The following is a 16,647-nucleotide window of genomic DNA, read 5'->3' on the forward strand; positions in this document are numbered from 1 at the left end:
AAGGATATACCAAAACTTTCGAATACACTTACCAAAGAGTTAGGACAAACCTTTAGCATTCTACCAAGATTAGCCTTCATGAATGATGTCTAAATTTGAGAATGGTACCTACGATCACAAAGACTTTGCATCATCAAATGACCTCTTTGTCTCGGAAATGTGTGTATTTGAGCTAGAGCTCACCGATTTACACGAAGAAGCCATGAAAGATGAAGAAGTCATTCACGAGGATTGCCACACATTGGTTCTTGCCCTAACTCGATTCATTAAGGTGGGATATATTATTTAATGCTGAGTCAGTATGTCTACTTACTAACTTAGCAGTAAGACTCATATACTAATATGAAGTAACTTGTTACTATAAGGTGTGATTTGAACAAAATGATTTACTTATATGATATTATGTGTACAAATACTATAGTTTACTGATTTCTTTGTATTTATTAAACTTCAATGATTTTTTTTTTTTGAATAATTTTAATAGTTAACTACCCTTCTACTTCGTTTTCCATACGGTTAACCACTATTCAATGTAGGGGCTAAACTAACATTAACAAGAAGTAGAAGTACCATATGCGAATTTATTATACCAAAGGACACAGGTCCATAACAGTTTCAACCCGTATGTACCTCAAAACCTCGCCGCTTAACGTAAAACCCCCAACCGATAATGGCCGACGAATCCGTCAGCGCGCCGGTTGTTAACGATCAAGATCCCGCAATAGCGGCCGCGGACGAGATGAAGCTTCTTGGATATGCCGTGCAAGAACTACCTGCTCACGCAGTGAAAGACCTGTTTGCGCACGAGGTTTGTGCGTTTTTATTTCAATCTCTTGTTACACTTGAGGTTTTTCTGAAATTATAGGGGAACATTTTATTTGTATTGAATATTAAACAAGTTCAAGATTTTGGCAATTTTTTTTCCGAAAGTTTCATAACCAATGTTAATTTTAATACGCCTACGAAAGAGCTGATCATGAGACTCGTGTGTTTGTATCTTCAATCTCTTACTAGCTAGTAGCTACACTTTAAATCTTTCTGAATTTTCAGAGAAGCGTTTTTTGTGTATTATTTATTTTACCAAGTTTGAGACTGTTGTTTCAGATAGTCATGTAATCGATGTTGAATTTCTAATGTGCTTGCTTCTCCTGAGACACATTTTGGCATTCAATTTAGTGCCTATAGACTATAGTATGTTTCATTAGAAGGCGTTAACAGCTGTTTCATGATTTGAGCAAATCATGAGCGGTGATTATTGAACAACTTTTCCCTGTATAATGGCATTGGAAGAATCCAAAAAGTATATATCTCTTTGGATACTTGGTTAGAAGTATAGATACACCCTGTCAAGAATCTCATATAGATACACCCTTTGCATCTGCATGTATGAAACTATGAATGATACATTCAAATTTAAGTGTACTTTGACATAAGAGAACTTTAGTTTTGTTTATTGAATGTTGGTTCCATGCATAAAAATATCGCCAATATACAAGCAAAGAATAAAGTACACGATCGAATTGTTTCACTAGGTAGGCATTTTTATCTAAAGATCCATCTGATCTTAATATCTTTTTGAGATCTGATTACTGCCTTTATGCATTGCTACTTTGCATACAGTGGTGATGTAGCTTCTGAACTTCTTTCATGTAATGCAGGTGTGTGTCCGATGCATTTTTCGGTTATTTAACATTCATGAGGGTATTTATGCTTTGCTATCACCAACAACCATATATTCCATTATTAAAAAAGCTATAAATTCAGAAGATATGGCAATTAAGAGCACTGAAGATACTGTAGATGCAAAGAGTTTGCAGTCATCTCCAGAGTTAGAAGTGAAGTCAAGTATTTGTTCAGTTTGCTTAGGTGTCTTGCAATTTAGTTATCTTGATGAGAGAGATACTTTGTTGGGGAAGGATCATGCTGAAGACTTTGCCATGGCAGTTGCTGAAAGTGTGAAAGAGAAAGGTCATGAAATTCCCAGTTTTACCCTTGAAGTCTCGTTGCCAACACTCATTACAGAAAATGAACAAGTGATTCTGTAAGTTATTATTCTCAAATTAGATTTTCAATCTATGCAAGTTCATCACCATTAACTCCCTCTTATTTTCTTATCCAGGTTGTATTTGAAGAAGAAGTATGCTTCTGAAGTTTGGTTTCAAGAGAAATTCTCATCTGAACATATTTCAGTAAAGGATGCACTCAAGCTATCTATGACACATCCCCTTGAAAAACTTTTGGTAATTTGACTTACCTCAAATATTTACCACATTTGGAGAAAATTTCCTCCTTTATGCTTATGACTTTTACATGCTCAACGTGTGTATGAATCTTGTTATAGATAAAACACCAATATAAAAGATAAACTCGATTAAATTTTTTTAGTAAGGTATTTTAGAAAAGCTTTTTGTTTATGCAATTCAATTATTGCAGGGTGTTAAATCTGGTGTTAGTGATTTTCGTATTCGTTTGACATTCGAACATGTTGATGCTACATCTGCTGAAAACAGGATAGGGAAAAACCAAGGGAATAAAAGAATAAAATCAGGCATGTATGATGTATGGTTTACTTATTCTTCTTTGTCCAAATTTTAAAAAAGTTTATATTTGCATCTATTTGAATTTACATAACAGGTTTTAAAAAATTTCCAACTCACAAATAACTGTATAATTCAAAATATATACTAACAAGATCAATTGCAGATGAAAGTAATGGACTTGTTAAATGTAGCAATGGAACAATGCAAAGTGGTGATGCATCTGACATTAATTCCCCACTGAAAAAAGTAAATACTAAATATAATGTCTCATGAAGCATTAGTTTGAGTTGTGTTGTGGTGTTTTTGACCTTTATTTTGTCTTATTCTCTTTTCTCTTAGGTTGGTCAACCTTGTCACATGACATTGGTTTGTTCTAGGGCACCTGTCTTCATTGGTGGTCGATATCTCAAGGTATTTTAAATATTAACTTTTGCTTTTGTTAGACTGATATAGGTGTTGGAATTACTAACAAATCTGCTCCTTTTTTGTGTTAGTTCTCAAGAAATGTGAGTCAAACCCGCTGGATAATTGATGAAGAAAGGAAGGGAGATGCATCTGTTGAGGTACTTACTGGATTAATTTTCATTTTGCAAAAGAAATCATCTTTTATTTTTTTAAAATTGTGAAAAAATTGGCTGATTTTTTAGGAGCTTATTGGTGGCAATATCCTTCCCATGTGTAATGGTGATAGCTACAAGTTTCATGCTGCTGGGAGAGAGGATATAGACGTATGTATACATTCTTTACTCAGTGTAAATTTTTTAGGAGTAAATTACACAAATGGTCCCTATGGTTTGGGGTAATTTGCGCGTTTGGTCCCTAACTCATTTTTTTAACTCGGAAGGTCCCTACTTTTTGTTTTAGTCACGCACTTGGTCCCTATTGTTTGTTTTTGTTACGCGCTTGATCCCTCTCTTAACTAAAACGATTATTATTTAAATAGGGAAAATGGTGGGATAGATAAGTTAAGGTGAGAGGGGTGGGGTTGAGGGTGTGTGTATTTAAATAAATTAAAAAATCAATGGAAAAATAGTCTTTTTATGTATGACAGGGACCAAACGTGTAACAAAATCAAACAATAGGGACCTTCCGAGTTAAAAAAGTAAGTTAGGGACCAAATGCACAAATTACCATAAACCATAGGGACCATTCGTGTAATTTACTCATTTTTTTGACTTTTTTGTCCACTAATTGTGGTCTGATCATGAAAGCTGTGTACTTTTCAGGTGAGGATGTTGGGGTCAGGTAGGCCATTTTTGGTTGAGATACAAAATGCCCGTTTTGTCCCTTCTGAAGTATCCATCAAGGAAATGGAAAACAAGATAAATAGTCTCGAAAGTAACTTGGTGAGTTATAGGCTGCATTTGTTACGCTTTTTATGGGTTTTTTTCATGAGATGATTGAGGAGGGCATTTACGTCTTTTTTCACAGACGATAGATCGAAAGCGAGTCCGTATCCTATCTCTTTGGATGGAACAAAAAATTATAACTTTTTTTTTTGTCCCATTGGATCAGACTGGTCAAGCTTTTTAGTGCTATTTTTTTTTTTGATGAGAATGTTGAGGGCATTTACGTCATTTTCATAGACTAACATTAAAAACTTGGATCCATACTGAATGCATTGTGTACCTAGGTTAGAGTAAGACATCTGAAGGTTGTAGGGAGTCAAGGATGGAGCTTAATGCGTGAAGGAGAAGCAGAAAAACAGGTAATTGTCACTTAAGTTTAAATGTAGAATTACTTTCATAATCAAATAAATGAAAAAAATGAAAGTTGATGCTATAATATAATAAACAAATAAATAAATGAAAGCAAAGTACATTGCTATTTCTTGCATTTAGCTCTTAACATGGGTATTTTCTTCTTGTCATATGTTTTTTTGCAAACAGAAACAATATGCTGCTTTGGTGTGGATATCTCGACCTATTAGTGATGATGATGTGGAAGCTGTGACATCCCTCAAGGAATTGGTAAATTATATGTGGGCCCTTGAAAATATCTATTATTATTGATGAACATTATATATGTTTTCATTATTATCACATTATACTTTAAATAATTGAGCTCGTTATATAAGTGGAACATGTTTTGTATTTTAGTAACATTCCTATAGTTATATGTAGATATGATATTAAGATACTAATAATAAATAAATAAAAATCAATGAAAGTACGATGCTATTTCTTGTATTTTCAAACCCTAAATTCCTTGGGTGTTGCAGAAAGTTTTGCAGAGAACACCGGTTAGGGTTCTTCATAGGCGAAGTCCTTTGGATCGAGAAAAGACTATTCATTGGTACAAACTCTGCGTCTGTTAATTATAAGTTTTATTATATATATGTAATATGTTATTTAACTTTTTTGATGTGTTTTTTTATGATATTAATTTTTAATGGCAGGATGAAAATTGAGAAAATTGCTGGAAGTTGTCAGTATTTTCTACTTCATCTATGCACTCAAGTAAGATTTGATTCTCATTTCTCAATTATGTTTGAATAGAGATGATAGTAAGATTAAATTGAATAGAGATGATAGTAAGATTAAATTGCGTATTCCGATGGAATTGGAATTCAAGATTCCATTCCATGGTGTGTTTGGTTGCTAAATGGGTGGATGCCAATATACAACAAACAAATTAATAACCATAAGAAAATGCAATTTATAATTGTTGTAATATTATCTTAAAATATAATCCATAATTAATTATTGTTTTTCCTTTTATTTTTTAATCAACAGGCTGGAACTTATATTAAAGAATTTGTTCATGGAGATCTTGGACGTACAAATCCTAGGTACATTAACACTTTTTTTAACCACTTAAGTTCATGTCATTTTAAAATTTTATTGAAAAATATGCCACTAAAGCGTTTTCTGGTGTGTGCCCCTCATATCAAGGGCAACCATGTAAATTTACATAGGGTTAACTACAAATAGAAAAATGCAACTACTTTCACCATTTTATTAACCCATGCAAACATAATTAATGCAACCAACATTCTGTTTTTCACCTTTTCGATGTGTAATTTAACCATTTAGTAAATTGTTTTTATCTGATTTTCTTATTTTTTTAATTTTCAATGTTGCAGCATTGGGTCTATTCTCGGGTGTAGGGCTGAAATTCTGCAACTTGATGTGACAGATGTCAAAATGGATACCTTAACCGAATGATTGCTGTATGTGGTGGATTTTTGAAGTGGTAAAACTTTGGACTAAATGCAAGAAATAGCAACATACTTTTATCTGTTTGTGTATTGTAACATTTTAATTTCTTTTCTTTCAATTATGTACTTAAATTTTTTTTTTTAATTAATTATAGCAGCGGAAATGACTTTGTATTTGGATGCCATTAGGCTATGTTTGATATACTAGCTGAAAAACTAGCTGTTAAAAAAAAGCTAGCAGATAAAAAATGACGTTTGGTAAAACTAACTGAAAGATATAAAATTACATAAAAGGGTATTTAAGAAAATGTGTTTCTATAATTAATTAAGGGGTATATTTGGAAAATTTTTAAAATGCTCCTAAAAAGCTAGTCTAAGGCTGCATTTGGTGCGCTTATTTTTTGAGCTTTTTTGGGTTGTCGTGTTTGGTAAGCCAAAAAGTTAGCTTTTAAAAAGCTACTTGGAGTAGCTTTTGAGGAGCTTTTTTACAAACTTCCAAATATACCCTTAATTAATTATAGAAAACTTATTTTGGAAAATACTCTTTTATGTGATTTTATATCTTTCAGCTAGCTTATCAGTTAGTTTTTACCAAACACTCTTTTTTATCATCTAGCAGCTAGCTTTTTAACCATCAGCTAGCTTTTCAGCTACCAAAGCGCGCCAAAAATAGACTAAGTAGCTTTTTAAAAAGCTAGCTTATAAGCTACTTTTTGGTTTGCAAAACACAATATAAAAGAGCTCGAAAAATAAGTTAGCTTATCAGTTAGCTGTGGCACACCAAACATAGTCTTAGTGTAATTCGGTATATTTTTCAAAATACAATGCTGTAATAAGAAGAAATACTTGAAAGTACGTTGTTATTTCTTACATTTAAACATTTTTTATTTTTATTGCAGATTTTGAGTGGATGTCATGCAATTACGTTGTTTTTGTAACTGTGAAATCTTGTGTGTGTTGTTGATTGACACATAAGGGAGCATGAAATGATGGGAAGAAAACATGGTTGTATTTTTTCTATGTAATGACTTGTATCTCATGCATTATAAGTTGTAAATTAATTTGCACACCAGCCAGCTGAAATTAGATTTTGAAGAGTCCTTTTAATAGGCTCCAAGGGGTTCCAAATTAATTCTTACATATGTGAGTTCTAAGTTATTAATTAATTCTTTGACTTTTAGAATCGTTTTATTATTATTAGTGGCAAAAAAAATGGTTTTTCTGTCATATTGTTACCATTGGGATACAAAAAAGATATCCAAATTCGTGAGGAAATCCTAGTTAGATAAGAGGAAATCATATTTAAATAAGAGGAAATCGCATGGCCTGCGATTTCTAGGGAAATTTAAAATTAAAAAAGAGAACTCTTATACCTATACGGCTATACCTTAGTTTTGGGCCATGAGCCGAAATTGGGGACAAATTGCAGCCCAAGAAGAGGGCAATAACAGCTAGAGGGTATGGAATCGCAAGTCAGCCTAGCCACCTATGACTATTTTTAGAAAGACCGGATATTTTTGTTATTTTTTAAGAAGTCATTAAAATATTAGGCTAGATTTGTAATTTTCTAAAAAAAACTACAGTTGGTAATAAAACAACATTAGTGTGCATACTAGCATGCACTATGATTGGAATACGACAAACTTCATGAATGTATACTTTTTTTAGCTTTGAAAGTGTTAGATTTTTTTAATGGTTGTTGAAGATCATTTGTAAGTCTAAGACCAAATGGTGTGGATGCGGTTTGGTCTTATTTTTGCCACGGTGGCAGGGGGTACATCGTGCCCACCCTACGGTTTCCTCTACAGTCTCACCGTATGCGGCTATTTTTGGTTGCACCTTTCTCCCTCTTGCTCTCTCTTTTCCCAACATTGAACCGTCATTTTTTTTTTTTTTTTAAATTTGATGTTGTTTTTTTATAAAATTTTTTACCTAGAAATAAAACTTTACAAACCCTAATTTACCAAACTTCAATCAAATTCTTTTATCTTTCACTATCTTTTTTGTTTTTTATTTCAAAAACTCTCAATTGTCTTCTCCCATCAGCTGTTTTATTCATCTCCGCTTTATCACTATGATGGTATGTTATCGTATTATCCACACAAATTCTCACAACGACCAACACAAACACAAACACAAACCCAAACCCAAACTGTACCCGACACAGATTTTAATCCACTTGATTTTCTGTCTCAACCAAAATTTGTTCAAGAAACTCAAGCACCGATTTTCGATTCCGAAACCGAAATCGTTTGAGAAACCCAACCCACTCAAGCACCAAGTAAAAGAAAAGAGAAGGCAGCAACCAAAGGATGGAACTCGAAGAAGTGTTAGTATAAGCACAATCATGGATTGATATTTCAAAAGATGCGAAGACATAAAAAGACAAAAAAACATGACCATTTTTTGAGACGAGTTACAAAAAGGCTCCACAAAGGAATAAGTTTCCAGAGTATCGTTCAAAACATTAAGTGCACTTCAAATGGGAGAAGACAAATAAGGAAGTCATGTTCTTTTTTGATTTGTAAAACAACATGAAATGTTAATGAAAAAGTTGAGAAAATGATGAAGTGATTTTGAAGAGAGCTCTAAAAGTGTACCATCAAGAAAATAAGAAAACGTTAAAGTTTATTGAGTTTTGAAATGTCGTGAAAGATAACAAAAAATAAAAAATGAACAAAACATCTGTCGAGCATATCGATAGTGGTTCAAAACGTTAAGAACATTTGAATCTGACTACACTACATAAGATGTTCATGTTGGGTTCGACCTCAACGATGATGAACCCGTTCAAGTTATACAACCTTTATGACTAATGAGAAAGGACAAAGCAAAACGCAAAGACAAAGGCAAAACGATAGATTTAGATGACTTAAAGAAATAGGAGACGATATGAAAGATATAAAAGAAAGAACAGATAAATTTTTGCAAATTGCTTCTGAAACCGACGTTCGGAAAGAAAGAGATAGTGACATGAAAGTACTATTGATACACATCGCACATGACCGGGAAGAAACTCGAAATTGTTTTGTCGATGAAAGTTGACGTTAGAAAACATTATGCTAAATAAGTTTAAAATTTCTAGTTATTTTTAATCGGTTGTTGTGTGGTTTTTTATGCTTACATCTTTAAAATTTCTTGTTATTTTTATTTTCTAAGTATTTAAGACTTTTTAATTTCATGTTTTATATATATATATATATATATATATATATATATATATATATATATATATATATATATATATATATATATTAAGTAATACAATGTTATGTTTTTTATTTTTAAGTAATTTAATATTTTTTTATTAAAATTGAAAATTTTATTTAAATTATATTATTAAAAAATGTGACACCACGCCTAGTTTGTGGCAAAGAAACTATAGTGAAAAAAAAAAAAAAAAAAAAAAAAAAAAAAAAAAAAAAAAAATCTACCACACCGACCAACATGAGAAACTCACTATTCATCATTACCTGATCGTATTTTGAGAATTAAGGATTAATTGGAAAGCTCTTTCTCATACTCTAGTTCCACAAATAAAGCTTACTTTTATTCTTTGCTTCAATACTCTAGTTCCACAAATAAAGCTTACTTTTATTCTTTGCTTCAATAATCTTATCAATTAGGTTTTTCATCAATTCAATAAATCCCTTCATCCGGTTGTTTTCTAGTTCCAAAGCGATGCTTATCTCAAGATTCTTTCAAACACATAAATGCAACAGAATAACAAAAGTTTTTGAAGAGTTCTCAACACACAAAAAAGGATGCATTCATATATGCGAACATAAGAATAAGCAAAAAGAAAAATACCCAAAAAGAAAAAAAAAATGGTACTTAAATGTCTACAGAGACTATAAAATTATCAATTTCTGGTGGTTCTTATATCACCCATCTCATAGCTTTTCACAAAAAGGAACAACGTAGTGCTGAGTTATTGACCAAAAAACCACATGGTGTCACTTGTAGCACCTAGTGCTCACCAAACATTTGTCATATGCTTATTTCAAACAACAAAATACAATTACTAAAAAAAACCCTTGGCGAATTGTACAAAAAAACTTATGCACTCTTCTTCACTTCAGCAGCCTTGATGATGTCAATGAACTCCGGCTATTATAATAAACCAAACAAACAATTAGAACAAAATGAGAATTTGAAATTTTGCTCCCTAGTTTTAACTTGGAAACTTTTTCAAAAAATAATTACAAAGATTTAATCATTATAGAATATAGTTGATTAAAAAAAAAAGACCAAGAATTTACCTTGAGTGAAGCTCCACCAACCAAGAAACCATCAACGTCTGTTTGTCCTCCCAATTCCTTGCAATTGGAACCACTCACAGATCCTGCAATGTCAATGTCATATTGTCATGCCAATGTTTTTAGACCAAAATTAAATAAAATGGTGAAAATACATTGTGATTTTACATATCCAGCCACGAGAACCCAAAACAGATCATTAATGACAAGGTAGAAAAATAAAGATACCTCCATAGATAATCCTGGTTGAAGCAGACACTTCAGCACTGACATTGTCACAAAACCATTTCCTCAATCCTGCATGTACCTGATACATTGGAAGTTGAGAAATGAAACTTAAATTCTTACTATTTATTATGTTTTAAAACATGCAAGTATTGGGTCCCACTTACTTCTTGAGCCTGAGCTGGAGATGCAACCTTTCCGGTTCCAATAGCCCAAACTGGCTCATAAGCCAAAACAACATTATCCCAACTTGAGATTTTATCTGCAACAAAAAATTACCAAAATCAGAATCACATAGAAAAGGCATATTGTGATTTCTTGCATTAAACACCAAAATCATAACTTTTGTGTGCAAGTTACTTATTATATCAAAGATAAAACAAGATTTTGATTTTTTACATACAGTAGAAGCAAGTTTAGTTTTAAAATAATTACCAGCAATTGCCTTGGTTTGTGCAGCAACAACTTCCATGGTGGTTCCAGCTTCTCGTTGCTCAAGAGTCTCCCCAACACAAGCAATAACCTTCAAACCTTGAGATAGTGCGTATGCAACCTTGTCTCCAACAAACTGAATGAAACAAGAAAAAAAAAAAAAAACTTTTTCAGTTATTTTGCATACAACACCGATTAAGATGTTCAGAAGCAAAAATGTGAATGATTTGAATAGGCTGAGTAAAATCTACTCAAGGAAAAGGGTACCTCATTAGTTTCATTTAACAGGGCTCTCCTTTCAGAGTGACCTAGGATGACCCATGGGACACCCAAATTGGCAAGCATCTCAGCACTGTAAATATAGAAAACCAACTTCAGTATTTAGTAAGAATCAAGAAGAAGAAATCATGCATAGGAAATTGAAAAGTTTTAGCAAAAAAAAAAGGATGGTAATTTGATAAATGACACTTTGAAACATACCTAACCTCACCGGTGAATGCACCACCCTTCTTAACCCAACAATTTTGAGCTGCAACTTGGATTTCAGGCCTCAATTCACTTTTAACAGAGGTAAGAAACACAAAAGGAGGGCTCACCACCACCTCTGCAAGAATAAAGGATTGTTGAGAATTGAGACATATATAAGATGAATACCTTACAAGATTCAGAGGTTATACATATAAGATCTGATCTATGCCTTCATTAAGAAGAACTTGGGGCAGATATCATCTGTAGGTTACTTACCAACAACATCGGTGGATGGAATTTGACCAGCATTAAGTGTAGCCACGATCTTCTTCACATCCTCAGCAGTTCCATTCTACCAAATGAAATATCAAATCAGCAAATGAGATTTCCAAATTCAATACTCATATTATATCCTACCACAAGTATACGTTAACACTAAAACAGAGAAACACTATTACATTCAAAGAGTATGTTTCTTTCTGTACAGAAATCAGATCATCACTGTTGACTTTTTATTCAAACTTCTCACTTTTCAAATCCATAATTAAAATGAAATTTATCTCGCCTTACTAATCCATAAAACCGTGATCGCATCATCTAGCAAATGCAAAGCATGCTGAATTCATTTGACGATAAATTTCCAGTAAATTTATCATTAAGCAGAAAAGTAGACAAGAAATCATCAAATCAGTACTAATTTATGCGTATCCTCTGATTTTCCTTTACCCGATCCTTTCAGAAATTATTTTCTCGAACTAATTTCGGATCCAAAATGTGCATATCAAAGATCTACTCAATCGAACCTCGATACGAGCATATGGCTACTATCACTTAGCTCGAAAAACAGATTCGTTGATACAGTGAAAATGAAACTAAAAAAGAGTACACTATTAAGTTAAAAGAGTTCATCAAGGAGGAATCTGATCCTGCTTACTTCACTCGAAAATCAGATTTGTCAATACACTGAAAATAAAAATTTGCGATTAAAAAAATAGTATAGTTCATCAAACACGAATCTAACTAGATCATAGCCGATAAACTAAAAACACAATCAAATTTGCGTTCATGTGCTTGATTTACAACAAGAACTGAGATCAGATACTTACGCATTTCCAGTTACCACCAACGAAAAACTTACGACCCATTTTGATCAAAAAAATTCGACTTGCAGAGAAAGAAAACTCGAAAACTCCGATGAGATTAGGTAAAGTCCAACGCAGATCACAGATAAGAATCGCCTATTTATAGCGAATCTGTGGATCGCCAGATTAGTGAAAAGACGGAAGTACCCTTGGTAAAGGTAAGAGGATCCGAGAATATGCTTTACTCTGAGACTTGAGTGATGTATGTCGAGGAGTATTTTAGTAAATTAGTACTGTAGCCGGTTTATAGTTAGCTCACGGTTTTTCTTTGATGCAACAGAAAACCGGTTCACGGTGGATTGGGTTTGCTTGGTGGATTTGGGCCTATTTCTCTTGTTTATCTCGAATTTTACTAATTTTTCCAACCATTAACATTATTCATGGTGTGCAAAAATAGGTCCAAACCCATAAAGAAAGTCAAATCAAAGTGTACGGTTATATAACTTATATAACTTATATTTGTCGTTCTTAAAAATTTATATATAATTCATTCTTAGTTCTATATATTTTTAAGAAAAAAATCTCAATTTAAGATAGTTAAAAAAATCGGTTGTCCACCCATGTCAAATCTCAAATTGAACCGGTTTTATTTAGGTTTTTTATTTTTCAAACTTGGAAGATGTCGTTTTATAATCTTCCATTTGAATGTGGTTTAAACTTTTGCATGAGTTTGGTTCTAGATTCAGTTTTAGTTCTTTCTTGTTTTGTTCGGTGAACAAATTTTTTTTATATTGATATAAGCTGATGTGATTCAGGTTTCAGTTGATTATAAATTGTGTTTGGCAAATCAAGTGTACCTAGACATTTCTAATAAAAATATGGAAAATACATACAACACAAATTAAGCTGAAATTCTTTGCAAGTTCGTTCATATGTGTGACATGTGAATTTCATAGAAAACAGGTTATTTAAATTGATGATATTTTAATTGAATTAAGTATTGAAAATATTTTCTAGTTTAATTGAAATGAAATACTAAGGTTGGCATTGTTTTTTTTTTTTTATGGAGATACGTTGGGTTTTCTTAATAAAAAGTTACATAATGAAACATTGAAGAATCAATTAACATCCTCAAAGGTTTAGTTACGCGTTAAGTACTTATGGTAGTGCGAAACAATAATAGTGAAATGGATAAGAGAATAAGTTAGGGGTCGTTTGATTGTTGTCCATTGAGTTAGAGTTGACTAGATTAGAAGCTAACCGAGTTCAAAGTTCTGACTGAGTAAACTTCTAACTGAAATTTGTTGTTGATTTTGCATCTAACTGATAATACAAAATGACTATATTACCCATTGACAACATTTTTTATGACTGTCTTTAAAAATTGTCCTATAGATATTATACCTTCTAAATAAGATTTCATTTGGGCATTTACTCGGACATTTCATGTCCTAAAATCACAAACATATTTAAATGAGACAAAAGTTCACCCACCATAGCATAAGGTTATAATGTATTGATATTTCACCAAGAGGTTATAACATACATATTTGTTCAATAAAAATTCTATTAAAACAATTAATCAAACACCACCCATGCATGTATAATCACAGACAATGAACAACTTCAACGATGATGAATATTAAACGAATTTGCTCGAAATCGACTCAATTAATTTGATTACTTGTACAACAACAACAAAAAACATGAGCACAACAACAACAATTCAACGAATTTGCTTAAAACCGATTCACGTTCATTACAATCATATTTCATGCTAATTACATCTACCCTAAGAAAACCGAAAATACAAGGGAAGAACACATACCTCTTGTACAACCAATGATCTCCATACTTGAAATCTTGATCCTCTATGAAGTTGCTTGGATGAGAGGACCCAAACTAGAATCCCTCTAATGGTATCACACCCAATGACACCAAAGAGTGGAATAAAAATAACTAGGAAAATGGTCAATTTCACAAACCCAAAGAGGGTTAGAAATCGTCCCTGTAGGATGAGGAAGAAGAGGCGAAACTTTAAGCTAAGAATGAGCAAGGTTAAATGAATCCCTAAGGCCCTATTTATAGTCTTGGATACCTCCTAGGGTTATATCCTCAAACCCATGTGGGATGGGATAGCCGTAGAACGAAATTCCCCTTATCATAAGGGAATTTTCATCCACCACCCTTCTTCTTAGGGTTCTGGAATATTCCATGATCAACCAACAATTGATTAATTGAATATTCAACCATTTGATTAATTAAACTATTAATTAATTCCGAAAATATATTTCCAATAAGTTTCTAATTAATTATTAAATTAATAAACCAATTTCTCATTTATTTATTCTACTCAATTTGGGTCTTGAGGGCAACCCAAAAGGACACTGTTATTATTAGAAATATTACCAATAGTTAATGACATTCGATGTTATTCCAACAGTCTCCCACTTGGACAGGTTATCAACTATACGAGGACCAATATTTCTCTAATAATCAACAGAAAGTTAGTCATCCAATGCAACTGCCGAACTCTTGATCTAATCAAAATTCAACCCTTAGATAAGTAATCAACTATCCCTTCATTCTATGATATTTGTATAAATTCGAGACATGGATAATGGTCAATCTCAGAATTCAAGATTATGTTTCCCGATATAGATTTGTGATGACTACATCTGACTACTAAATTGAACACATCAATTTCAGTCAGGGCTCGGCCAAGCACTTTAGATGCCAGCACCAAATCATCGAGGGGCCTATAAATATCACTTCTCTTATTAAGGCAGAAGGAACAAATAAACTTCAAATACATAGTTTTTGTCTGTTTCATCATGTCACATGTAGACATACCCTTTATAAATACCATTTACGGATAGTGTTGAAGTAGACCAATGCATAACAAAATCATAGAGCAAAACTCCACATATATCTAGGTTTGAAGAATAGAAGATATTATTGTCTTAGAATTACTCGTGACTGTATCCATGAAGTAATATCTAAGCGCGAGTTGGTCCAATACTTAAATCCCTATTAAGTACTCATGAGTGTTAGCGCAATCTCTATGTTATGTCTAATCACTATGGATAATCCACTAATACTCATGACAGTCTTAAATCATTATTTACTTCGAAGAGTATGGCCGAATGTGGATGTTTGAGTAAATTAATAATCAGAAAGTGGGTTCCAAACATGCAAAAGGAGAACACAGTGATAAGTTAATTGAAATGACCAAACTCCATCATATATTAAGATCTCCACTTAATAATCGCCAAATTGAATCAACACTTCTATTTCTTTAAGTTCTCAAGTTTAAAACAAACTAAAATAAAAGTGTTCGAGCCAATTCATTTGCAAATCTAATTCCTCTTGACTCTGTCTAACTGTCAGAATTGGTCAATGACATTGGCTTATGGAATGGATCGACAAGATTATCTTTTGATATGACTCGTTGACTATGATGTCTTTACATTTTACTCACTATCAAATGTGTTGGAACTTACTGAGTATGTATCATGTGAGCTTGTGTGTCCATGGGATCCATACTCAAGGTAAGTTTACCCTTAAAGTCACAAAGAGCCTCCAAAAGGACCATCAATGATTGAATTTCAACAAAGATGTCACTAATGAATCTCTTTCAGTCACATTGTCTTCTTTTCAATTTGACTAAATGCAATATACTCTAAGTTTGTCAAATCCACTATGGTGTATTACTTGGTAATCTTCCAAGCCAATACTTCATTATTCAGTAAAAGCACGAATTTCAACAGTAAATAGAATCATTTTTATCAGTTTAGAAGTTTAGAATCAATGCAACTCTTACAATGATCTCTTCCATACCATCAAGATCATTTCCTTTGTCCTCCTAGGACACTTAAGAATGTTCTGGATCTTGATTAATTGATTCTTGCTAAATTGATATAATCTAACTTGTCATGCTCAAGGCATACGAGTCATTAGATCTGATACATGTCATGGCATATATGATTGATCCCATAGTGGAAGCCTATGGGACAAGACTCATAACCTCTAACTCAATAGTAGAACTAGGACATTAGTATTGCTTAATGTGATGCCATATAAGCATGAACTCCTTTTTGAGTTATTCATGTCGAGTTTCCTCAAGATTTAATATACCTTTGCTTAATCAAACGAATTGTGACAACCATCAAATTTTGGTCAGGTCAAAGTTAAACAAAGTCAACAAGTCAAACCGGTCAACTCAGTTAACCCTTATATACTAGGATTTATGTTATGTAATTACTTTACAACTCGACATTCTAATGAGAAATCACCAATTGAAAAGTTCGTATATCTAGATTTCCTTAATCTAAAATTGTGTTAAGTAATGAACCAAACCAATAAAACAAGGTTGCATACTCATCGGGAGTGTATAAGATCCTTAAACATGGCTTAACGGGGCTTACGGACCTTGCATTGCGAAGCCAAACACTCAAAAGGTCACAAAAGGAGCCTCTCCC

General features: G+C 32.7%; 2 protein-coding genes across 3 annotated transcripts; one reads left to right on the top strand and one right to left on the bottom strand.

Annotated features, from left to right (window-relative positions):
* The first annotated feature begins 495 nt into the window (after positions 1 to 495).
* LOC111889534 (uncharacterized) lies at positions 496 to 6,838 on the top strand. Of its 2 annotated transcripts, none has more exons than XM_023885682.3 (16): positions 496 to 808; positions 1,659 to 2,041; positions 2,120 to 2,240; positions 2,434 to 2,548; positions 2,704 to 2,786; positions 2,880 to 2,951; positions 3,035 to 3,103; positions 3,188 to 3,268; positions 3,767 to 3,886; positions 4,174 to 4,248; positions 4,430 to 4,510; positions 4,762 to 4,835; positions 4,939 to 4,999; positions 5,276 to 5,331; positions 5,626 to 5,735; positions 6,600 to 6,838. In XM_023885682.3, exons 1-15 carry the CDS (start codon positions 671 to 673, stop codon positions 5,705 to 5,707), a joined length of 1,611 nt encoding a protein of 536 aa, XP_023741450.1. In that variant the 5' UTR covers positions 496 to 670; the 3' UTR covers positions 5,708 to 5,735; positions 6,600 to 6,838. The 2 variants fall into 2 exon arrangements, with proteins under 2 accessions (XP_023741450.1, XP_042754923.1); XM_042898989.2 differs by having other exon boundaries at positions 5,626 to 5,712.
* A 2,610-nt stretch (positions 6,839 to 9,448) lies between these two features.
* On the bottom strand, positions 9,449 to 12,300 carry LOC111889525 (triosephosphate isomerase, cytosolic-like). The gene is made up of 9 exons (NM_001405348.1): positions 12,191 to 12,300; positions 11,361 to 11,436; positions 11,097 to 11,220; positions 10,884 to 10,968; positions 10,620 to 10,752; positions 10,352 to 10,446; positions 10,188 to 10,266; positions 9,963 to 10,045; positions 9,449 to 9,810 (listed from the first exon to the last, which is right to left on the bottom strand). Exons 1-9 carry the CDS (start codon positions 12,227 to 12,229, stop codon positions 9,760 to 9,762), a joined length of 765 nt encoding a protein of 254 aa, NP_001392277.1. The 5' UTR covers positions 12,230 to 12,300; the 3' UTR covers positions 9,449 to 9,759.
* Positions 12,301 to 16,647: the final 4,347 nt, after the last annotated feature.

Source organism: Lactuca sativa, chromosome 2, assembly GCF_002870075.4.
Source record: "Lactuca sativa cultivar Salinas chromosome 2, Lsat_Salinas_v11, whole genome shotgun sequence".
Taxonomy (NCBI): Eukaryota; Viridiplantae; Streptophyta; class Magnoliopsida; order Asterales; family Asteraceae; genus Lactuca; species Lactuca sativa.